At 50.6% G+C, this 25,275-nt stretch overlaps 2 protein-coding genes across 3 annotated transcripts in view; one reads left to right on the top strand and one right to left on the bottom strand.

Moving 5' to 3' along the window:
- Window positions 1-7,341: 7,341 nt before the first annotated feature.
- ZADH2 (zinc binding alcohol dehydrogenase domain containing 2) lies at window positions 7,342-19,286 on the bottom strand. Of its 2 annotated transcripts, none has more exons than XM_043888756.1 (2): window positions 18,558-19,286; window positions 7,342-12,306 (listed from the first exon to the last, which is right to left on the bottom strand). In XM_043888756.1, the coding sequence occupies exons 1-2, from the start codon at window positions 18,764-18,766 to the stop codon at window positions 11,382-11,384; spliced, it is 1,134 nt and encodes a 377-aa protein (XP_043744691.1). In that variant the 5' UTR covers window positions 18,767-19,286; the 3' UTR covers window positions 7,342-11,381. The 2 variants fall into 2 exon arrangements, with proteins under 2 accessions (XP_043744691.1, XP_043744690.1); XM_043888755.1 differs by lacking the exon at window positions 18,558-19,286 and adding an exon at window positions 18,133-18,472.
- A 2,209-nt stretch (window positions 19,287-21,495) lies between these two features.
- Window positions 21,496-25,275, top strand: part of TSHZ1 (teashirt zinc finger homeobox 1) — a 79,154-nt gene continuing 75,374 nt past the window's right edge. The window contains exon 1 of the mRNA XM_043888753.1: window positions 21,496-21,628. Within this exon, the coding sequence (XP_043744688.1) occupies window positions 21,589-21,628 (40 nt within the window). The 5' untranslated portion in view covers window positions 21,496-21,588. The remainder of the gene's footprint in view (window positions 21,629-25,275) is intronic.

Genomic DNA, 25,275 nt, shown 5'->3' with positions numbered 1-25,275 from the left:
TTTTTCCCAGTGGCAATTACATTGATATTACTATATCTAAATCAAAGAGGACACTGCAGCAATTACTGTCATAAGTTGATTGGGAACCACCTAATTTTTAAGTGACACTATTTTCTTATCAGCACGATAATTTTCCTTTGCAATAAATAACATACCAGCAGCGTTGTGCAACCAAAATGTGCCATTCCACACGTGACATTTTTTTTTTTAATAAACAGAAAATGTACCTACAGTTTCTCTTTCATGTAAGAATAATACAATTAAGATCTGAATCCTAGGATTGGGGAGCATTTTAACAGACCTTAAACCTAGTAGTTGAATTGCACGGGGAAGCGGAGGCAATGGTTTCAATCTTTTTCTAAAGTAGGTGAAGAAGGGAGAGAGCGGAATGGAGCAGGGAGGCTGTCCCCGCCCCCAGCCCCCTTCCCTGTGGGGCCAGAGCTGCTCCCATGTCCGGGGCCCCTGGGCAAGGGCTCCATCAGGGGGTTGCTACCTGCCAGAGGAGCGATAGGAATTCCGAGATGTCGTCACGGCTTGTCCCAGACCACAAGGGGCGCAGGAAGCTCAGGGCAGAGCCTGGGGACAGGGTGGGAACCTGGGTGGTCTCCCAGGCTCACTCCTGGGCCCCCCAGAGCCTTCGGTTCCCCAGCGGAGGATGGTAGGCAGACTTCGCTGTGCAATCCGTGGTCTGCCTGGCGCTCCCCTGAGGCCTGGTTTCCTGGAGTGGGAGCTTGGAGTGAGTGGTTCGAGGGGCGCACCCAGGGTAGGAAATGTTGCAGATGGTGGAGACAGGCCACCTCGGGCCTTGAACCTGAAAGTGTTAGTTGCTTAGGCTCAGTCGTGTCTGACTCTGCAGCCCCATGGACTAGAGCCTGCCAAGCTCGTCTGTCCATGGGATTCTCCAGGCAAGAATACTGGAGTGGGCTGCCATGCCCTCCTCCAGGGATCTTCCTTACCTAGGGATTGAACCCGCATCTCATTATGTTTCCTGTATTGGCAGGTGGGTTCTTTACCGCTAACTCCACCTGGTTACCCTGCAGTTTTATTCACTAGTTCTGTGGCTTCAGTTTCCCTCTCTGTAAACAGCCCAGGACCCCCACCCACGCTGAACTTACAGCCCCAGAACAGCCCCCAAATTGGGCTCACAGCCCAGAACCTCCCCCTATTAGGCTCAGAGCCCAGACCCCCACTCCCCAGTTTGACAGGCCTGAGCCTCTCAGTGAGTAAGTGCCTGAAATGTGCCTTGTTTACAAACAAGAATTAAAACATCTCAATGATTTTTGTATTGATCACGAGTTGAAACGATAATATTTTGGATACATTGGGCTCAATAAAGCACATTAGGAAAAGTGATTTCACCTTTGTTCCTGTGGCCACTACAGCATTTTGCATTCATTACACGTGTGGCTCCAGCTGAGGGTCGGTTTCATTCGGGGGATTAGGAGAAGTCAATGCATCCGGCGCTCAGCACACAGCCTGGAGCTCAGTAGGTGCTGGTTGAACACCCGCCGCCCTTCCCCGGGCCCCTAGCTCTGCACACGCGCCCCTCCCCCGTGCAGGGTTCCCGCGGGGCAGCGCCGCGTGGCGGGGGTCCTCGGCACTCCCGCTGCAAGTCAATGCCTTCCGGTAGAGACATGGGTGCCCACGCTGGCGGACAGGGCCCCTGTCCTGCAGGCGGCCGTCGTCTGGGGCTCCTTACCGCCCCGACCGCAGCCCAGGGCCTCCGGGTCCAGCCAGGCCTCTGCCCGCCCTGCGCCCCACGCACAGGCTGGGCCCTGGCCTCCCGGTGCTCCAGCAGGATCGGGGGAGAGCAGAGAAACCATCCTGTCGGTTAGCACCACAGTCTCCCCCTTCACGAGTGTGGGGCTGCAAGGAGAGCCTGGCAACAGGAACACACGTGTGCGCGGTAACGAGATCGCCGAGGGAGTGTCGTCTTGAAAGGACAGGAGCAGTGGAGGCAGCCGACTGGCACAGGTTAGCACGACAGAAGTCCAGCGGCCGCTCGCCCACCTAACCGGGCCTGGGCCCCTCTCTGCTCGGATTGCCCCCGCCCCGGGCGGCGTCCACAGACGCTCCCGCGCCCCGCAGGGTCCTCGTGTGAGGAGGAGGCGCTGGTCCTCGGCTCTCCCTGGCCCACTGGTACCCGACACCAGAGGGTGTCGGCAGAACGGCTGCCCAGGCCTCGGATTATATGACGACAAGTAAAGTAGAGGGCGGTGCAGACAGGTTGTCACGGCGACGCCAGACCGGGGATGGAACCCAGGGGCGGGGCGACAGGCCCCTCCTGCCTCCCTGGGGGAGAGGGGGCCCCCCGATGACGCGCCTCCGAGCGGTTTGGACGGGGTGAGGCTGGTCCAGGGGCGGGGGGCTGCCACTTAAGCCCACGCTGCCATTCAGGAAGCCTGGGACAAAGAGCACCCGCCTGGGGGACAAAGCGCTATTACGTACACACATGTATGTATCCCCACTCTTTCAGATCCTTTTCCCTTCTAAGTCATGAAGAATATCGAGTAGAGTTCCTTGTGCTATACGGCAGATCCTTATTAGCAATCTATTTCATATACAGTACTATGAATATGTCCATCTCAGTTTTCCCATTTATCCCCATCCCCCCTGGGAACCATAAGTTTGCTTTCTACATCTGTGACTCTATTTCTGTTTCGTGGATAAGTTCGTTTGTTTCTCTTTAAGATTCTCCATGTAAGTGATACCATGTGATATTTGTCTTATGGTGACTTGTTTCACTCAGTATCACACTCTCTCAGCCCATCCATGTTGCTGCAGATGGCATTATTTCGTCCTCTTTATGGCCGAGTAATATTCCATTGTATACAATTACCACATCTGTATCCATCTGTTGATGACCATTGAGGTTGCTTCCATATCTTGGCTATTGTAAATAGTGCTGCAATGAACGCCGGGGTACATGCATGCTTTTGAATCACGGTTTTCTTGGGGTGTATGCCCAGCAGTGGGGTGGGACTGCAGTGTGAAGAAAGTGCATACTGTTCTCCACAGTTGCTGTTCCAATGTGAAGTCACGTCCCACCATGTCTTGCGGTACTCCAGGCCTCCCTGTCGTTGTCTATCTCCCGGAGTTTGCTCAAACTCATGTCCATTGAGTTGGTGATGCCATACAACCATCTCATCCTCTGTCACCTCCTTCTCCTCCTGGCCTTAATCTTTTCCAGAATCAGGATCTTTTCCAATGAGTTGGCTCTCTGCAACAGGTGGCCAAAATATTGCAGCTTCAGCTTCAGCATTGGTCCTTCCAACGAATTCTCAGGGTTGAGTTCCTTTAGGATTGATTGATTTGATCTCCTTGCAGTCTGAAGGACTCGTAAAGAGTCTTCTTCAGCACAATTCAAAAGCATCGATTCTTTGGTGCTCAGCCGTCTTTATGGTCCAAGTCTCGCATCCATACATGACTCCTGGAAAAACCAAACCTTTGACTATATAGACCTTTGTTGGCAAAGTGATGTATCTGCTTTTTAATATACTGTCTAGGTTTGTCACAGCTTTTCTTAGCAGCAAGTGTCTTTTAATTTCATGGCTGCAGTCACCATCCGCAGTGATTTTTGAGCCCAAGAAAATAAAATCTGCCACTGTTTCCCCTTTATCCCCATCTATTTGCCATGAAGGGATGGGGCCAGATGCCATGATCTTCGTGGCGCTGCAGTCCCAGGACACTCCTGTGACCTTTCTATGGCTCCTTCTGCCCCACTTAGAAGTGAGAACACTTACCACCAGAGCCCTCCAATTGCAGACAGACAACGGGCATCACAGCTGATGGTTAAAGGAGCCAAAAACTCAAGGATAAAATGCATGTTCATAGCTGTATTAAGCACGTGCTCTGTAATTCATTCCTAGGTCACCTACAGCTTGCTCAGAAATGCTCTATGAAACAGCATTTCGTGGAATGGGAGTCTCTTCAAAGGGCCAGGGCCTTGCTGCTCACTGTTGAGGCTTGGTGTCAGTGGCCCCTGGGAAATGCAGGCTCCCAGGCCCCTGACCCGGTCCTACTGAGTCAGGAGCTGTGTTGTGACAGATGAGCGTGTGTGCAAGAAAGCTGGGTGAGTGTGTGCACTCTTGAGTGGAAGACAGCCTTGGACCCCAAGTATCTGTTCAACAAGTGACTAAGTGATCGACGAAAGTCACTTTTCTGCACTGCATTTTCCCACCTGTAAAGTGGGCATCATTCTCCTTTATCAGTTTGATAGGAAAGAGGGAAGATAGTGACATTGTATTCTATTCTAAGAATGTTCCAAGATGTTACATAAAGTATGTGTGAAAGTTGAAATGAGAAGTACCCTTCCATAAAGACAGTGAGGGCACTTTCATCGTTATGGCTGGGGTGATGCCTGGGCTCTTGAGCTCAACCTCGGTTCCCGTACCCAGCTACCCGGATGTAAGTAATTCTCCGCAAGTTACTTTGAGAAAAAACCCTCAAGGAGACAATCCAATTTCCAAATGTAAATTCCAACAACATACAGAAGGCCCTCTATTGCTTCCAGTCCCCTGGTGCGAAATGATGCTATCGACAAAATGAGATTGCCTTTGACATTGTTGCTGTTTCTGCGGAGGGACTTTCAATGTGAAAACGAGCTGTTTCTCTTGCAAAAGGATGTGTGCGTATAAAGCTGAAAGTTTGCGCCCCTTAGCATGAGTTCGAGGAAGACAGAAATGATGTAGAAAGACAGGAATGTTCAACATCGTGTGGTTTTGAAGGGCTTGCTTACGAGCCTTAATTATGATCTGTCCTTTGTACAGAGGATGGGATTCTAGCCGTGGGAACAGGAGACGTGGCCCCACCGCGATATCTCCCAGCACGTGCCTCCCTCACCCTAGGGTGCCTCCCGCCATGGCTGTGCGCATCTGGCCACTGCAGCACCGAAGCTGCCGGATTCAGAATTCCATTTCAGGGGGATCAGCCTGTTCAGATTCTAGATATTTTGTTGTTACTAACATTGTCCAAGCTCTATAGGCGAGAACATAAGCAAGTTAAATACTTGAGGGAAATAAGCCCTCAACAAGAGGTGATAATTTTTTTCTCTATTTGATATTCATGATTTGACACATAAGAATATATTGACAGGAGATCAGACCTTTGTGGCATAAAAACAAAATTGTGGTCATTCAGCCCTTAATTCTGTTGAGCATGTTTTTTTTCCCCCAAAAGGCTGTGTGATATTTAGATGTGTGTGTGCACACGTACACGTGTTTAGTTGCTCAGTCATGTCCAACTCTGTGATCTCATGGACTGTAGCCTGCCAGACTCCTCCGCCCATGGGATGCTTCAGGCAAGAATACTGGAGCAGGTTGTCATTTCCTCCTCCAGGGTTTCTTCCCAACCCAGGGATCAAACCCACGTCTCCTGCATTGGCAGGAGGATTCTTTAACCACTGAGCTACCAGGGAAGTGCTGATAATTAGATGATGCAGAAGTCAGTGGTCTGAACACCTCACTTATGCTGGATTAAAGGGGGGTCTTGAGTGGAACACACTTTGTAGTCAGAACCGTGATATTGTTTCTGGTTTGGCCATCACCTCATCCAACAGAAGATTTATAACAGAGGCAGTTGTTATTCTGTGACACTTTCAAACAGGCATGGAGGGCAGGACCTCAGCAACTTACGGAAGGGTGAGACAGAGACAGTCTGGTGCCCTGGGAAGGAGCTTGCCTGCACTCTGGTGCTTCTCTGCGGCCTTAGACAAGGCAGCTAATCTTCTTGGGTCTTGCTTTCTCCATTTATAAAGTGAGTAGAACCAGATTCTCTCTCTTTTTTAAAAAAGATATATATATAAAATTTATTTTATCCTTTTTTTTCTGTGTGCAGGCTTTCTCTAGTTGCGGCAAGTGAGGGCTACTCTCTGGTTGGAGTGCAAGGGCGTCCTGTTGTGGTAGCATCTCTTCTGTTGCAGGGCGCAGGCTCTAGGGAGTAAGGGCTTCAGTAGTTGTGGCGCACATGCTTCGCTGCAGCATGGCATGCGGAATCTTCCCAGACCAGGAATCGAACCCATGTCCCCTGCATTAGCAGGCATATTCTTGACCACTAGACCCCTAGGGAAGCCCTAGGTTGTCACTTAAATCCCAAATTTTACCATTTAAAGGTCAACGGAGTCTTCTCGTCTGTGATGAGCAGAGAGCATCCCAGACTCCCTCCAGGTCTGGGTCTGTGTCTGCGGGCTGCCTCCTCCTGCGCCCTGGGACTGGCACACACAGGGCAATGCAGACACTTCCAAGCTGGACAGCGTCTCTTCCCTAAACACGCTTCCGCATCTCCCACCGGCCAGAGAGACCATGGGCTCAGGTCGTTCTAAGACTCGGTTCCACTCTTTACGTGGAAGGGATAGGGCATAATGGTAGCTGACGATTTATAGGCCATTTTCCTGAGCTCTGAGCATAAATCCATCTTCCCTATTGGACGTTACCACCAGTCAGCAGGGTGTGTTTTAATTATTATTTTAATTTCACATTGGCAGAAAGACGCTGTCGAATAGTGCCTTTCCAGGGAAACTCTTACTTTGGGGGGCCATTGGAACCCGCACTTTTGGCTCATGCTTCCCTGCTTGTATGAGGCGTGTTATCGCTTTCCCTGAACTGCACTCCATGGGGTACTTACCGACTGTTCCAGAGACGCATGACTCGCTTCCTGACGGGGTCTGCGCCTCCCCGGATGCTGTGAGCAAGTGCTGAAGGGCGGGTCCACAGTGGACCAAGCCATCTTATCAAGAACGGAGGCTGGTTATCTGTTTAATCTATAGTGGTGTATATATTTTAATCCTGACCTCCTAATTTAAACCATGCCCTTTTCCTCCTTGGTTTTCTATGTCTGTGAGTCTATTTCTGCTTTGAAAATAAATTTGTGTCATATTTTAAATTCCACATACAAGTGATATCACAGGATATTTGTATTTCTCTGTCTGATGTGTTTTACTTAGTATGCTCCTTAGATCCTGAGGTCTATCCACTTTGCTGACAAGGACCTGCTATATAGCACAGAAAACTATACTCAATATCTTATAATAACTTGTAATGGAAAAAATCTGAAAAAGAATATATATATACATTATTATATAATATATATACATTATTTTTTATATATATCCACATAACTCAATCACTTTGCTGAAACTAACACAACACTGTAAATCAGCTATATTTCAATGAAAATTAAAAAAATAGATGCTAAGACAGTATTAATACTCAGCCATTTTTAGTCTTGTTTTCACATTCCATTAACTTCTCAGTCTAGGGAAAGAAGAATACAGAAGACTCAAGCATACAGAATTGAAATATGTATCTTATTTGACTTAAAAAAAATCAACTCTACTATCAAGAATTACATGAACTGATACATATTGGGAGATAGTATTTATTTTGTATAGCTTTTTCTTTGGCCAATGTTCCATACTTTGCTCATGTTAACAGTAATAAGGTTCTCATACCAAACATTCCTCCTTTCACAAGTTGAATAACATGATACTAAAGGTCTACAAAAAAATGGAATTCCAAGGTTAAAATGCCCACACTAGTAGTATTGAGAACTCAGAGTTTTATATTTTGACTTCTGAAATATGATCACATTTGTGGGCCATAATTAGATTATTAGTTACAGAAAACCTAAATTAAAAAAAAAAAACCCAATAAACCCCAAAATTAGCTAATAAAGTTTGCATAAATTTTGCCTCTAAACAAGTACTATAAATAGCAAGCAATTTAATACAACAAGAGACTGGACGGTATAGAGAGCAGTAATTATGCATCCACCAAGTGAGGCCATTTGCACCTGGGCTACATTCATAAAACTTGTGCTGTAACCCTAGGAAATTCACGTCCGCAGTTGGTCATGCTCAGTCTTTTCCTGTCATTTTTTTTCCCTGAAAGTTGCATGCTGCTTGTCTGTCCTTATGTAAATCTAAAATATGCTGTTTATCCCATTTGCACATGTGGTCAAGTGATCAAGAGAAATGTTTTCAGTCCTGTGCACTCCCTGCCCCATTTTAAAGGAAATCCTGAATGTAGTAAATTCACACTAATTGGGAGCTCTATGAAGGGGTTAAAACATTGCCCATTACAAGTCGGGTGGCCATTATAAATGTTACCCAAATAAAAGCCAGGAACAGGAAGCCAAAAAGCAGGTCCCTGCGGCAGGCATGTCTTAAATGATATCATTTGTCAAGTTTCCAGCATCTTGTGGTGGGTGAACACACAAAAAAAGGAGGTCTGTGTTGTACCAAGGACGTTACATCCTCATTAGCTGGAATGTTCTTTAAGTACATAATGCAAGATTTTCATTTTAATAAGAGGCGGTGACTTGTCACTGCACTTTCATTAGATAAATACTGAATGTAATACTAATGACCATTTATAAAGGCGCTATCCTCCTCCTGAGAAACTCCATTCAGATGAAATCATATAATAACAAATTTTAGAGCACATCATGCAAAACTTCTGTGTAGTTTCTCTGCAAACTATTTCCTGATTTTTTTTTTTATGCTGAAGGCGGTGAACAATGGGAGTCATCATCAAATGGACCTACAATGACATTGTTGGTATTTTTTGCATGCAAACACAAATTTGAAGGAAGAGCATTTGGCCTTTTACAAATCACAATGGAAGGGGAGGGAATAGCTGGGACTCCCTTGTTTCTTGGCATGCCAACTGGAGCCAAGGCTCTCCATCTGCCCAGCCGGGGACCTCAAGGCTGATGTGCAGAGAAGGCCACCCTGAGAACCCAGAAATAATTCATCCACCAGGATCGTTCAGCCCCGGCCCCATCTCTAAAACAAAGACTGACAATTGCCCTGAATTATGGATGTACTTTTTGTGATATGTAATACAGTTCAGAAGAAAGGCGGCCAGAGGATCGCACCATTTCACCTCCCATTAGAGGCTGGGCTTGAACGATAATCCCAGAAGATGAAACTGATGCTGAACTATGACCCTCAATTTACAAATCATTTTTCAGAAGAATAAAAAAAAAAAGTTTAAACATATTTTTGGCATTATCTGAATGGGCGGAATCTTTCATGCTTGTTTTCTAAGAATAAATGAAAACAGTATGCACTGTAGTTTCTTAGTTTGGGAAGAGACAGAACATGAGGTTTTCAGATTATATTTTATTTTAAACCTGGTTGTTTGAATTTTTTTTTTTTTTTTTTTTTTTACATAGCTGAATTTAGTGTATGCCTTCAAAACATAATAAATTTCTATTCTGTAGCTTCAGGGATCCATCCGTTAAAATGTTGGTCTTTCATCTTTATTACTCTCCCATTAAAATGAAAGAAACCGGGACGCACTTCAGTTTAGAAGAAGCAATTTAGTTGGCAATGTCCTTACTACTCAAGTCTTGACAAAGGGAGAAAGCCCATGATTGCTTAGACTTCACACATCTGTCTGCCTAGGACACAACTAAGCCTATCAGACAGAGACTACCTTACAGTGAATAATATTCTCTGATGAGCTGATTTGATGACAACGTTGCTCCACTCCCAGCCATTCCCTTGCAGTTACATTCATAAAACCTGTCCCCTCCCCTTTGTTTGCTTGGGCCTCTAAAAGGGAGGCAAAGTCCCCTTCGGTTTCGCTACAGCTGTTAGGTCTGAGCGGGACAGATTAATAACGGAGCAGCACACTGGCCTGGCTTCTCCGGTGCCCTGCACTAGTAACCCTTTGCTATAATGAGGACGCAAAGAGCCTCCCATCGGGCTGTTACCCTTCTTCATAACTCAAAAGCGTCACGGTGGCAATAGCCTCCGGTGCTATTTGTCTTTAGTGCAGTTGTGACACTCCGGCATGATCCATAATTTGGCAACTATTTACCGTGACATTTCCCTTCAGTGCAGCCATAACATTCAGTGAAGCCATTATTTGGCCCCATTTACCATATAAATTGTATTGTTGTGCATGCATGCTAGCAGCTACATTAGGTACCTGAAAATGAGTAAATCTTGTAAAATAGATCCTAACAGCTATTCAGTGGTAGGACTGCCTTGCTCCTCAGACAGAAAGAGAGAAAAATTAAATTCGGTCACCAAGTTTCCTCGAATATCTCTAATCGCGTGTCTATTTGTTTAGCATGTTAGAGATGCTGAAACCCAAGGCTCTGAAAAACAGTCTGGTGGGTGTGGCTTCGTTAGAAAGGCAGGATGGGGTTCCCACCTCAGTGATGAAAACCAGAGCAGCCTTTGGGGAGCTGAGGAAGGTGGGGACGGAGGTGGATCCGCTGTGGGCTTGATTCAGAGGGGAAGGCGCGGGACTGGTTACCTTCACGGGGGTGACATCTGATGATGGTGACAAGAAGCATCTTGTCCCAACAGGCCACGTGGAGAACTGAAATGGGACAGGCATCAGTGGTGGCTACTCTGCTTCCACGATCAGAGAGAAAACCCACCTTCCCAAGGTCTCGGATGTGAAGCAAACGCACACTCAGTTTAGGTCGCTTCAGTCCCTGCTTTGCAGGACACTGTCTGACACACCCCAGTAGGCAGACGAAGGATGCTGTTCCTCGTCCACGGAGCTTTCCCCGTACGGCCCATGTTTGTCACGTGGACTCTCACTGTGGATGGAGCACACCCTTCTTCACTTCCCGTGCATGTATTAAATTTTTAAAGTCTCCCGAATCTCTAGTTTACCTTTACCAAACCTGCTCTTTTGTCTATGTAAGTTTTCAACACTACTTTGCTTCTTAAAGGAAGAGAGAAATTTTCCATCCCACACATGCCTCACCAGCATGATTGTGTATAAAATCATTAAATAAAGAGATACTTCTTTAAAAGAGGTCTGTGCTCATTTAATTTTCTTTTTCTAATGACCTAACAGAGTCAGAGTTTTGGGAGAATCCCTCCAAATTTCTATTTACAGAATTGGCTGGTAATTTATGGAAGGAGAAGGGCCATTTCCTGAGAATATGGACTCTGAGAACTGACTGACTTTTGCTCTCCCTCTCATGTGTTAACAACTTGTTAGCATTATACCAAAATCTCCCATAGTAAAGAACTCATGAACTATTTTCAAGCCTGATTTTAAAATCTCATCAAGTTGAAGACATGCTGATTTGATCAGATCTTGCATCAGGAATTAATTTAGTTCCCTGGAACAATAAAATCTGGAATGAGACTGTCCATGAGTAAAGAACTGAATGTAAAGGTTTTACCTCTGTGCCATGGAGGGAAGTTTTATTAGCACTTTTTTTGGCAAGGGAAAGCAAAAAAAGAAAAAAAGGAAGCAAAGAAAAGAGAGAGACCTATTCATTAAACTTTACTTTTGTTTTAAAAAAATATTATCTCCATTACCAACTAAAAATAAATTGATTTGAGTAATTCTGGGGCATAAAATGCCCATTTTCTTTCTCCTTTTATTTATGCCATTGTTCTGCTTTTATAGCTTACTGTTGACAGAGGGAGGTAATTCAACGACAATTTTCCCAGTGTTTTTTCTCATGTACATATAATCGACGGCCCGGAAGACTGACTCCAGGCCAGTAAACCTGCCCTCTGCAGACAGACCTCCGGTGTCCACCTCACAAACCAGGTCGCCACCTGCATACATCTTGAGCAAGTGGTCCATGGCACCTCGAAACTCGGGAAGGCAATGGTTCAAGAAGAAGCCCTGGATGCTGGCAGATTTCTTCAGCAGTTTGGCTGGAAGTGTTCCTGCTTTCACGGGCGACAGGCCAGTAGGAGTCTGGTAGCCAGAGACAAACCCGATCACTATCAAGCGCCCTCGGGTAGCCAAAGCGTCCACGGCCAAGTCAAACATGGCTCCCCCGACGGACTCGTACACCACGTCCACACCTTGCGGGTACTCCTGCCTCAGGACGGCGCCCACGTGCTCCGCGTTATAGTTGATGGGCCGGTCGCAGCCAACAGACTTCAGAAAAGCACACTTCTCGGCAGAAGAGCACGTCCCAATGACGTGGCACTTGGCCTTCTTTGCGAGCTGGACGGCGAACTGGCCGGTGCCCCCGGCTGCCGCGGTCACCAGGACTGTCTTCCCTTCCGACAGCCCCCCGAGCGCTTTCAGGCTAAGGTAGGCTGTGGTCCCACTCACCAGGAGCGCGAGATACTCTGGTTTCAGGGCCGGCACTGGGATGGCGACCCTGGCGGGCACCACCGTGTACTCAGCGAAGGAGCCAGGCGCCATGTAGGCCACGGCCTGGCCGACCGTGTACCCCGCGCTGGCAGACAGGCCCAAGGCCACCACCTCGCCCACACCTTCGAAGCCCGCGTCGAAGGGGGTCTTCACGGAAGGGTCGTAGCGGCCAGCCGAATAGTTGATGTCAGATGCATTGACACCAACAAATCTGGAGGAAAACAAACACACAAACACATTCAGGTGCGTTCTTTGTCACGGCTTTTTCCATTCCTCTAATTCTGGTGACCGTGGAGGGTGGTGAAGCTGTTATCTATTCTGACAGAATTCAAAAAAAAAAAAAACACAACAAAAACACCCGAAACTCTTGATATGCATTCAAAAAAAAGAAAGAAAGAAATCAAATAACTGTGAGCTCAACAGTGATTCTATATCAGAGTTTTGGTATATTGTAGTCTTTCATTAGTTTAGGAATAATTTCACATCCCTCTAAACAGCAGGTTATTTATTTCATACACCATTAATTCCCTTTCTCTTTCTTTCAAAAGAGAGGAAAAAAAAAATTCAGGAAGGCTTCATACACAAACTTCACTGGAGCTATGAGTTGGAAATTAATTGGTCTCTTAACAAAGATGTTAAAAACAACAGTGGGATAAAATATATTCAAAGAGGTAGACTTGTATTGATTCTGGCAACAATTTAACACTTCAGATAATAATAGTAACGACAATGATATTATTAAAGATTGATGTAATGTGCAAGGTCACTGGATGTTACACGTTACTGCAGGGGTTGTTTCAACCAGTGTGAGAGAGGCTGCAGCAAATTTTCCTTCTGATGTAACTGTGTCCAGTGTGAAAATATGCATTTTGATTAATTGAACAAAAATTGTCTCATAAGGGTAGAGAGATTTTTAAGGAACATCCAACATTTTACAGTCTTTCCCAGATGAAAAGGAAAGCAAATCGACACTATATTTTCCCTCAACAAGAAGCAGAGACATACTTGATTAATACCAGATGATTATTTTCACTTTGGTATCCAGAGTCAATTTAATTGCCAGGCTGGTATTTTTACCAGCTTTTTTTCATCTCAGTATACCTCATAACAAAAATATCCTGATACATAAGGAAAAAAGCCATCTTTCTAAGGATGTCCGGACGTGGCTGAGACACACAGCTGGAGGACCCTAAAGATGCCATTTCCACCTGTAATGAAAGGAAAGGTTCGGGGATCTGGTGGCAGGGGAAACTGGTAAGTAGGTCTCATGTTAAAATTATTTACTTTTAATTTAACTTAATAAACCCCAAACTGCCTCGCACAAGGATCCACTTCCACTGTATATATAGACAATACTTTGCCCTCCTAAATGCGCCCTCATGACGGTGCCCGGCATACACGACTGGACATTCTACATATCTTATCAACAGAAATAAGAAAGCAGGAAACTCTCCTTCGGGCTGGTCCAGCAGCTTTCAGAAGTTACCAGACACAAGGCCTCACAATCACCTTACAGGATTCCATACCCGAACAGGACACAGTAATAAGAAGCAGAAATAATGCATTGTGGTGGGCTCTCATTTGGCATTTAATGCCAAGATACCCACGTTCCATCTTTTGGGTGGGGGAGGGCCGGGCATCTTTCCTTTCACTTTGCCGAGTTCTCCAGGCCTGGCCTAGTGTCCTGAGCGCGTGCTTCCGAACCTCAGGGAAGGCGGGTGGAGCCCAGTCGGGTGCCTCTGGATGCCCGATCGCCGGGGCTGGAAGGCCGGCTGCAGGACCGCCGGCGGGGGCGGGGAGGTGGGCTGTGCTTACAGGTGGGGGCCAGGGCGGGTAGCCCGCTCTGTTCTCCTCGCGCAGGATTAGGCTCGCCCTCCCGCGGCCTTCGCCCCTCCCGTCTTGCCCCCGCACCCCCACCCCACCGCGCTGGCGTTTCTGTCTTTCCAACCACAGAGGCTCTTCCCTTGCGGGAGCCCCCGCCTTGGACTCGGCCCCTCGGGTCACCCTCATCTCCAAACCCGAGTGAACTGGGGGGAGGGGGCTGGCAAGCGGGAAGGGCTGCTGGAGGAAAAGGCAGCCCCATCACCGCCCCCGCCCCGCACCCCCGCCCGGGGCTGTGGTTGCCACTTCCAGGCGGGAGGCGGCGGACCCAGCAGGGAGTACGCCTGGGAGGCCAGCGGCGGCGGGGCGAGGGCACCCGCGCAGAGGGGGCCGCGAGGGCCCGTGTGCGCGCGCGCGTTGGGGGGCAGGGTGGGCTCTGCCGGGAGCTCGGCGGCTGCAGCCCACCAGCGGCAGCTTGAGCTCACCAAGGGGGCTTTGCTTAAAAACCCAAATCAGACATGGCGGTGGAGCCCGGCCAGCGCTGGAGCGGGGGCCGAGACCACAGGGCCCGCCCCGCGCCGGGTCCACGTCCCCGCTCCCTGCGGCGCCCTTGATGCGCCCGGGCCAGCCTGCGGGGCGCCAGAAACCCGCGCTTCTTGGACGGTCTCCCCTCGCAAGTGCCCGGCCTCCACCGACTACCCGGCCGGTGCCGTCGTCCCGCGGCCTCTCCACCGCCACCACGGACAGAAGCGATCCGTGAGTCCGACTCCCGGAGCGGGCTGGAGTCGCGCGGGTCGCCGCCCAGGCCCGCGACCGTGACCTCAGCCTCCCTGGACCAAGCCGGGATCCCGGCGGGCGCGTCCAGTCCGCACCGGCCGCCGAGCTCGGGCCCAGCGGCGATCGAGTGCCAGGGGAGCCCCGGGCACGCGGCGCTCCTGAGAACATCGGCCTCGCGACAGAAGCCGCCGGCGGCCAGACCGTGACCTTGGCCTCGCAGGCACCCCCATTTTTCGTGTCTCTTCACCCCACCCTGCAGTCTTCTAAATCGCCTGCGTCGTCGGTGAAGGAATCCTGAGTTTGTCCTCGACTCTGCACACCTCCCCCTCTCCAGGGTCGTCCCTCTGGTTGCGGGCCCCCACCTCTCCCTGAACCCCCGCTTTGACGCGGCGCCGCCACCGCGGCTGGTGGGGACCCGCCACTGCCCGGACGTGCCTTGGTTCTTACCTGGGCTTTGGGAAGAGGATTGGGAGGAGTGGGAGCCGGCGCCTTCGGCTCCATCAGAAACAAGTTCAAGAGCGGCAGGCGCGGTGGGCAGGGGTCCGGGTTTGGGGAACAGCATACAGAAAGGGCGAGTGAGCGAGAAAAAGAAAGAAGACGCGCTAGGGAGGATGCGTGCATTTGGAGACTCCTCTGTACTCCTTTAAACTACGTGCTTTTAATGAGTCCAGGGGTCTAGCGATCCGACAGGCAGACCCATGCAAAAGACAAAAATCGAGGAGCCCCGGGGAAAAGAACGGGATGTTTGGGGCTCTCCCCAAATATATACCTTTCCGGAGTCACAAAGTGATGAGCCCTTTCGTCATGTTTATTGTGAAACAGTGCAGCGGTCCGAGGGGAGGCAATGGGTTTTCTGTTAACAAAAATCAAACCAGAAGACTCAAGTCCAGAGCAAAACCTTCAATACTGGGAGACAAAGTCTGCCAAACCAGACCTTCCTTAAAAAAAAAGAAATAAAGAAAGAAAAAGGGATAAAGAAAAGGAAGAATGAAGGGGGAAAAAAATCTTGGCCTGGAGAATGAGCAGGAATAGTTACCCTCCCGTGAGCAACAAACGGTTTATCAAAAAAATACCCTCCCCATCCCCCACCTTCTCTGTGCCGGTCCTACAAACTCTCTGCTCCATTAACTTACATTTGAACAGAAAATCGTTAGAAATATTTGGAAACGAAATAATGTGGCAGCATCTTGCAAAAAAAGAAAAATCTAAAAATAGTGCGTGAACTGAACCAGAGGGAGTCGGAGTCTTTTCCCCTTTATTTTCTTCTCTTTTCTGAGGAGGGAAGCGGGGTTTCCTCGGATGTTAGAAAGCGGAAGGCCAGAAGTGGATAAAGGAAAGGCGTGGACACGTTTTAGAAGGATTCTAGGCCCCCTTCTCACACCTTTCCTAAATGATAAACTTGATTATGCTAAATCGATGTCTTAAAAAGCACCTCCGTCACTGTGAATAAAGAATTTGTATTTTCTGTTCAAATGGAAAGACACGTGCAAAAGGTTCCGCTGAAAGAGAAAGTCAGAGGGAGCACAATTAAACACCCCCCTCCCCAGGCACCTTTCCAAACAAGTGAATATGGGCTAAATCCATTCACCCCGGAGCAGATTATTATTATTATTATTATTATTACGATAAAAATGAGAAGCTCTTGCACAGAATTTTCAGGCAGTTGACACTGTTCGGGGCGATTTGGTCTGGGATTAAAATGAACTAACCTGTAGTGAAGTATTGAGCCTCTATTCTTTAAAAAAAAAATCGGTAAAATGCCACTCTTACTGACAACGTTTGCTAGAATAAAGGACCTTCCCACAGTTTGGGGGGTAGGAGCAGATTTTCCAGCAGAGTCAGGAGAGGGACGGGCAGAGGTCCGCCCCCTCCCCACAAGCAGAAAACGCGCCCCCTTCTTCTGTGACGGATTTCAAGGTAGAAGTTAGAGGTCAAGCGGTGACTATAAATATCCTATTTATATTAAAGGGATTCTTGGCATCTGTGGACGGAAGATAGAGGCGTGGATCTTAAAGCAACCCAAGTTGAGAGCATCCAACATGGCAGCCGGCACTCCAGAACTCCGACCGACCACCCAGTTCGGGGACCGGCCCTGGTGACCCAGCGCGGGGAAGGGGCACACACCCTACGGAGCTGGTGCCCCGCAGGCGGGTAGGCCGGTCCTGCGGGCAGGAACACCTCCACGTTGGCGCGGGCGGGGGTCCCACCGCGCGGCTGCTAGGAGTGCGGGAACTTCACACCTTCCCCTGCCCGCCCCGCTCAGCCGCCCCCTCCCCACTTCACACCCTGTTTGTAAAAGGTGTTCTTTTCCCAAGCAGCCGTGGTGTGTGCCATCAGGGCTCACAGTTCACAGTGAGCAGTATCAGGGGGAAAAAAAAGAAAAAGCCTGCGTGAAACTTTGCCTGTTGGGTTTCTTCGGTGGTTTTTTCAATCTGAGTCTCGTCTCGTGTCCAGCAAATCACTCATGTGTTTTGTATGTCCTGCGTGAACACTCACCCACCCTTCTTTTCAACTTGGCAGGACACGCGTCTGGATCTCAACTGCCTTAGCGGTTCCTGGTACTGATGAAGAAATCCTCCGAAGCCCGGGTCCCAGCGGTGCACTTCAGCCCACCGGTTCGGGCGCCCCCTGCCCCCACCCCTTTCCCAGCCTCCGCTCAGCCCCACCCTTGGCTCACTTGGTTTCTACCTCTCCAACAGGTTCCCAGAAATTTGACATCCTGGTCAGAATTCCGAAGTCTCCCAGCCAGGTTTGGAAGGCTGATACGAATCTCTAAAAATGGACCGTTCAGCATTGCCCCAAGCTGATTAGATAAGATACACGGTCCTTCAGTCCTCGCCGAGGACCGGGTGCTTTCGAGCACACCACTGACAACCTGGTTATAACCAAAAGTTACTTCTCCCTCCGAAAGTATTACGCAACCTGAAATATGCAACACTCGCCCCACAGACGGGACTGACCCGGCTCGCCCGCTCTCGCCAAGGGGGATGGAGGAAGCGGACGCCCTGCCTGCAAGTCAGGCAGCTAGGGGACCCACCGGCAGAGTCGCGGTCACGGCTCTGCAGAATGAGGTCCCTTCCCTCTTGTTGCTTCAGCAGTTACTAAGGATTAGTGAGATGGAAGCAAATTAAGGTGCGCAGTGTGGAGGTGGAAAAGACAGTCCGAAGGTCGGGCGACGACCCGAGCCTCATCCACTCTGCAAAACCTGCGGCCATGCCCCCGCCCCGGCCCCGCCGCCCGGGACGCGCGCCCCGCGCCCCGCGGTACACTGCAGGGCACAGACGACAGTCACACACAGCTGACAACACCCAGAGGGCACCGGCGAGGTGCACTCCAACACAACCAACGACAGGCTCCACCACAGCCAGGCAGCTGCCAACCTGGAGCGGACAGGAACAGCCAGCCGGGGCCCCGGCCTCCTTCCTCCAAAGCACGTTACCTAAACGTCGCGGTTTGTGTCCAGGCTGTTCCCAACTCCACCCTAAAGATTAGGCGATCGCTGGAGCCGTGGGTGCGCGCGGGTGGGCCGGGCAGGGAGCCTCCCCTTCTGGGTCCCGTCGGTTTTATTTCGGGAGCGGGAGGGGGAGGAGGAGGGAGGGCTGGGGGAGGGGAGGGGAATCCCAAATTAAAATAACCCTCCGTTATGAGGACGCTGGGTGCCATCGGATATTCACACCGGCAACAGTCTCATTACGTTCGCCTTCGCCAGATGGCGGCGGGTTCAACTTCCCGGGATCTCGTAAAGTCGGGCTGTGCGCCCAAGCGCGCGCCGGGAGTGGGGACGCCGGCGGGCGCGGGACAGCCCCGGAGCCGCACGGCGCGGCGCGGGTCAGGGCCGGGGCGGGGGTCGCGCGCCGGGCTCACCGGTTCCGGACGAGGAGGTCTCCGTCCCCGGGGAGTGGCACCGGGCAGTCCCGGCGCAGGGTGACGGCCTCGCGGAAGTTGGGGCTCAGCCGGGTCACCACCAGCTTCTGCATCGCGCTAGGGATGGCCGAGCCCTGGAAGTCCAGGAAGTGGCGGGCGTACGACATGTCCACGATGGCTCGGGTCCCGGCGAGCGCTAGCCTCTGCATGGCCCGCGCCTCTGCCTGCTTTCTGCGCCGCCGTTGGCCGGGGTTGCGCCCAGTCCGGGCCGCTCCGCGAGGCTCGGCTCCGCGCGGCGGGCGGAGCGGGCGGGTCCGCCCCTCCTCCGGCCCGCGCCCTCCCCTCGGCTCCCCCCCCCCCCGACTTCCCCACTACGCTTGGCGCCCGCTCCCCCCTCCTGCCCCGCCGCGCGCTGCGCGGGGAGTCCGCGCAGCCCCCGCGGTTCCCGGGCGCGCCACCCCCGGGGTCTGGGCCAGGGGATCGCTGCTGCCCCGGCCGCTGCTCCTTTAATCTTTTTGTTTTGGTTTGAATCTGCTTGGCGCAGACTGGCCAAGGATCCTCTCCACCCTCCCCCTTCCTCCCGGCGCCCGGGAGGCACCGGATATCCCCACCCTCCCCACGGTCTAAAAGCCGGATTTGACTCCTCTAAAAGGGTGAGGGGGGCGGCGAGGGCACCCGCGCGTCCCGCGACCGCCGCGGCCCACAGCCGGCAGCAGCCCGGGGCGTCCTCGGAGCTGCGCGGCGCCCGGCGGCCGGCGCAGGCGCCTCCCCTTCCCGTGCGGAGCGTTCACTTCCTTGCAAGGTGGTACGAATCAACCCCGAGCGCGGCCGGGGCGGCGGGGCACGGCCCGGGCCCGGGGCCGGGCGGGGAGCCCTGGGCGCCGGTGCCGGCGCTGGAGCACGCAGCGCCGGGCGGGGGGCGCCCAGGGCATCCTGCGCCCCAGGCTGTTGGCCCTCGTCCTCGCGACGCCTCGCCCGTGCCTTCTTGCCCTTAGTCTGTCCCATGTAAGTTGCACGAACTAAGCCATTTTATTTATTTTGGCTAAGACTTCATGTTTTTCCATAACTGTTTTAAGTGGCCTCTACAAGACTGTTACAGGTTTCCCACTGGGAAAGAAACACAGATACTGGAAACCAGAGGGTCAAATTCCAGAGCACACTAACATCTTAAACTTCTGGGGTGGGGGCTGGGGGTTGGGGTGCCGAGGGCCTTAATGGAACTGGAGACGTTGCCATGATGTATGAGGACCTTTTCTTATAACCCAGCTAGAAAGATCTGCCATTCCATCGTGTCAATTATCTCCCTGTTTGTATTGACCAAATAATCAATTCACGTCTCACAGAGGGGCCAGATTAAATATTTTCCACATTTTTTTGTGTGTAGTGAGCAAAGTCCATCATTAAATTTTTATTAAAGGAATACATTGTAGTGAAACATGTTTCCTTATTGTCCACTTACCCATTAATTACCAAAATATAAAAGCCGCACAGTGCCCCTCCGCAATCACATCTAACCCCCAAACTAGGATTGCAAAAGTGACACAGGTATTTTTATCTCAAATGTCGGACATTCCTCGTCCAAAGGTAGTTTGTGTCCACGTGGGTGCGTGTGTGTGAGTGTACAAGCGGGGGCGGAGGGGGAGACTCTCAGGTTTAAAAATCTGCAGGAACTAGTGTCTACTCAACTTGGCTTATAACACATGGGCTTCACCCACGGTCAGCCGGTGGATTACAATAACAAACCCCTCAATGTCTTTCTCCAACGTGCAATCTTTTATGTTATGCCGTATTAAGATTTCTTTTTTGTGTCATATTGTTTAGCTCGGGGGGAAAAAAAAAGAAAACAAAGCAATTAAAAAGATTGACAGGTATGGTTTGTGAGAGACCTATTTGTAATTGTCAGGGTGACGTTGGCGAGAGGAGGAGGAGTAAAAACTGAAGCCGGAAAAGCAGCTCGATGTGTCTGTCTATCAGTTGAGACTGTCTGAAAGCTCTGCGATCCGAATGTGTGTTATATTTCACTGAAAAGAGGAGCGAGCGAGAGTGCATCTCCTCTCTCCCAGGAGTTTGGGGGGGACCGTCCACGCTCATCTCGCCCACCCAGTGAATGTCTGCTCTTCACCCCTTCGCGCACACTCTCCGGGTTGTTGTTGTTGGCTTTTTTTTTTTTTTTTAAGGAAGGGGGGTGCTTTTTGTGTATTTTTCCAAATTTTTCTGTTGGAAGATGAAGACCGGCCAAAAATCCAGGATCAAAATGTGTTTGCATTAGATTTCGCCTCCGAAGAAGCGGCGATCCTGGCGGCACAGCCCCGCGGGGAGCGCGGGGCAGCGAGTGGCGCTCCGGCGGCGGGTGACACTGTTTGATCTGTGACTGTTTGGAAGGTGGAGCAGCGCCTGACATCTCCCCCCGGCGCATGTATGTACGGGGGCTTCACTCCTGTCTTGTTTGCTTTCTTCCTCTTAGACTAAGTGCGGGGAGGAAAAGGACAGCCCGGATCGGCCTCGCCGGCGCACAATGAGCAAGCTGCGACCCGCGCACTAAAAACACTCGCCGCGACCCCCGCACCGCCTGGAGCGAGGGGGAGAGAAAGTTGCGCTCCGAGACTCTCGGCTCGCGGAGGAAGGCGCAGGGCAGCGCCCGCAGCGGCGCCCGGAGGAGCGCCCGCCAGCAGCACCGCGGCGGCGGGGAGGCGGCAGCATGGAGCGCGGGCCGCGGGCCGGCCCTCCGAGCGCCCGCCGCTGCGCCCGCGGCCCGCGCCGGGGATGACTCCGGGCTCGGCGCCCAGGCCCCGCGCGCTCCGCCCGCAGCCCGGCGGCCGGGACGCGGCCCGCGCGGCCGCGGCCGCCGCCTCCTGAGCGGCCCCGGGCGCGGCCGTCCATGCGAGCGGCGCCCCGCGGACCGCGGCGCGCCCGGAGCCCGGAGCCCGCGGGGACGAGGCCAGAGTTGGGCGCGCCGCGGAGTTGCGCCCGCGCCCGGGGCCCCGCGTCCCCGCGCCCCGCGAACTCCGGCGGCGGCTGAGGCCCGAGCAGCATGCCGAGGAGGAAGCAGCAGGCCCCCCGGCGCTCGGCAGGTAACGGGCGCGCGGGCCGCGCCGCGGGGAGCGGGGCCGGGGGGCGCGGCGCGGGGGGCGGGGGGGCCCGGCGGCCGGCGCGCGGGGCGGGGGCGCGGGCGGGGGCGCGGGCGGCGCTCCCCCTCTGGGCCCGGGAGCGAGGCCCGGCCCGCGCCCGGCCGCCGGCGCCCCGGGGCAGCCGTCCGCGTCCCCCCACCTGGGCCGGCGCGCGGAGTGGAGAAACTTCACGGCGCTCCTCGGCGCGGCGAGGAGCCCCGACGGGCTGGGGAGGCCGGGGGAGGCCAGGAGGCCGCCGGAGCTCCTGGCCGCCTCGGAAGGGGGCGTGCGCCGGGCAGACGTAGCTCCTCCGCGGCCTGAGCGCGCTGGGAAAGTCCTCCGGAGGCGGGGAGGCTGAACCTGACACTTGAAATAAGGTCACCGGCCTGGGACGCAAGGAATGCAGTCGGAGGATTTCTCTGGAAAATAGCAGCCTTTAATGTCCTGTGCAAGAGGCTTCTGCCCCCCACGCCCCCCCCCCTTTTTTTATTACCTCGAAAGATGTCTTTTGATCAGGCCAGCACAAGGCAGTGATAGTGCAGAATCTGATTGAACAGAAAAGTTATTTTTCTCTGGAGAAGGAACTGGCAGGAGCTGGTTTTCCTTGTTTTCTGTTTTATTAGAGGATTGCCATCCTTGATTTGATGTGTGATTGATCGCCTGTCATCCGGCGGCCTTTGATCTATTCATTCCTGATAAACATCAATAAATCACTCACCATGGAAACACACATGCTCCTGACAGCTCAGCCACTCTCAGGGCGACTTTTCTCTCTCGCTCCCCCTTTTTCCTGCTCCATTTTAATTTTGTCTCAGAAGTTTTACAGCTGCAGCATCCTCAACTCAGCTCACCTCCTAATCCATGGCTGAGACCCTGGCGTGGGTCGACTGCAGTGCATTTTTCACTGCAGGTTTGAAAACAGCCGGATAGTTCTTTCCGCTGCCTACTGAAGTCTTGTCTCGATTTTGGACACTGTTTATGGAGCTTGGAGTACCACCGATCTGCTAGTGAGTTATCACTAAGTAAGAGAGTAAATCAACTCTCCCCAAGCTGTTAGGGGGGGGAAAAAGTAATAAAAGGGTGTTTTGTGTTTAAACAAGTGTGACTGTTTGTTGCAGTATAGAATCGAATCTGAATAATTTTTAGTGTTACCCTCAGTAATGGGCTCCTGTTCATGTCTCCATAGATGCCTTTTCTAGGGAAGCGTTTAAAGCAGAGGTCATTGCTCCCCCAAATCTCACAAATAATATCCACATGTACAAGGGGTCAAATAAAAGAAGTTAATGACTTCTGTTAGATCCTTGAGAGAAATGCTTGCCAGAGCAGAGGCAACTTTGATGTTCAGCATTCATAGCATAAAGTGGACAGAAAGGGGAATGTTTATTTTATTTTTTTTAATAAAACTTTGAAGAGTGCAGTAAGATACTGCAGAGAGTATGTGCCTCCCTGCTACCCCCTAAATGTATAGCACCATCCATAAAGACATTCACCCTTTGCTTGTGCTGAAAGTGAGAGGTCTCTTAGCGTTTTTACTACCAGAGGGATTTATATGACAGAAGGTACATTGAAAAGTTGCATTTTGAAGATGACTCGTGGGCACTGAAGAACTTTTGCGGTTAGAGTGCAGTGGATGTTTCTGAGGACAAACAAAATGCTGAGGGAATGAGGTACTGCAACTTTAAATACCACCTTTTTTTTTTTTTTTAATAAAAGGTTTGAAAGTTGACAAGGGCATGATGGTGCATGGTAATCCATCCTGGCAGCTCTTACATAAAAACAAGCCGTCAAGGCGACTTTTTTCCAATATTGATTTAATTGTCTGTCTTTTGACAGGCACATATATCATTGGCTTTAATGGTCAATCAAAAGTTGGCAGGCTCAGTGTTTCCATTCTTTCCTCTACACGACATTTGGCATACTTAATCAAAATGCTGCAAAGTGATGGCCGTGAGGAGCTGATGACTGAGTCATCTGCTGTACAGGAACTTGAGAGGGGAAAAAACCCTAAAAAAATGGAGCCAAAATATATTTTAGTTGAGAGGAAATTGAGACATGTTCCAAGTATCCTGTGTTTTGAAGTGAGATTTCAAAAATAGATTCCATGCTAAGAGGTCCTGTGTAAGTTTAATTACAGGGTTTATTATCTCTACTCTGATTCCAAACCTGCAGGACTCTTGTGTTCATTAAATGAGCCATTGTTTAGCTCTTACCCCCCTTACCCATTAAAAAAAACAACAACAACAACACTTAAGGTGGATTCCTAGCAAAATAAAGCTATTTGCTTTCATCTGAAGTTACTTCCATTAACACACACTGGTTCACACTCACTTATTTTCACTAATATTTACATTGGCGTAAGTCTTCGATGTATTTGTCATGGTTTAGGTGAGAAAATCTTGATTTCCTTCATCTTAAGCATTTAATAGGAATCTTCCACGTTTCTAACGTTCCCTCTGGAAGTAGCCAGAATACATTTGTAGCTAATATTATTTGTTCATTTTCAGGAAAAGAGAGAGGGCAATTATATACATATGGGAGTCATGCTATTTTCCAAAGTGTTTTTATTATAACATCCTGACTGGCTTTCCCCCCCTCCCCTTAAAGCTGCACATTCATTGGCCTGCCTCACTGTTCCATCCGTAACTGATGAGTTTTTCTTTAGAATATCTTAGTGTCAAATAATTGATTGTTTGGTCGCCAGGAAGTTGGTGGGTGACAGATGTAGAATAGCAATACTTCATAGTGATGAGAGAGGAAGGGAAAATTATCTAAATGAATCCTCTTTATATAAAAAAATAAAGAACTACTGCTCAGAGGAAATGGCTCCTTCGTAATGAAGCGGCTTCTTAATTATCAAAAAAGGTAAGGTTGTTTAGCCAGCTTCATTAACAGGCCCCTAATTATCTGTAAACCTGATGGATTTGTGACAGGCGTAACGATTAATGCCGACAAATTCAGTGAGCTGTCAAGTTTGCAGCCCGCTTGATGTAATCACGTTGATATTATACAGTCCCCATAGCCTGTAGTGCAGTATTAACTCAATTTGCTGCTGCAGGTGACAAATGGACTTTGCTACCTGACTAATCATGTCACAGAGACAATACTGCTTAATGACCTCCGTAATCCTGGCTTTGAACTGTGCAATAAAGCCGAGACAGAAAACCAACCACTCAGCTGTTTTTTATTTCTATTTTTTCAATTCTGGAGATCCTAATGGTTGGACTTCCTGTGAGTTAGGCCTGCTGTTCTAAGGGGAAGGGAGAGGCAGCATGTCGAAGCAGCAACCTGGAATAAAAACTTTGTGAAAATCCTCATTTTCAGGTGTGGCAGAAGATATCTGACCAAAGTATGTGGCTGGTGGGGGCGGGGGGCGCGTCCCCTCGAACCAGGTTCCGGTAATCCTAGTGTGATCTGTAAATATGTCGAGTGGAGGAGGCCAGACGATTTCCGGGTGAGACTTACACCTGTGAGTTCTGGGAGCTGCGTTTCTATCAAGACGGGGACCATCTCCCGTCAGTGGTCAGCAGTGGTAAGCCTGGAAGCTCACCTTGACATACAAAAAGAAAAACCTTCAGTCACCGATGCCTCACATTGTGTCAAGCTGGAGGAAT

The sequence above is a fragment of the Cervus elaphus genome, chromosome 27, assembly GCF_910594005.1.
Source record: "Cervus elaphus chromosome 27, mCerEla1.1, whole genome shotgun sequence".
Lineage (NCBI taxonomy): Eukaryota > Metazoa > Chordata > Mammalia > Artiodactyla > Cervidae > Cervus > Cervus elaphus.
This window is presented reverse-complemented; position numbering and strand designations above follow the sequence as displayed.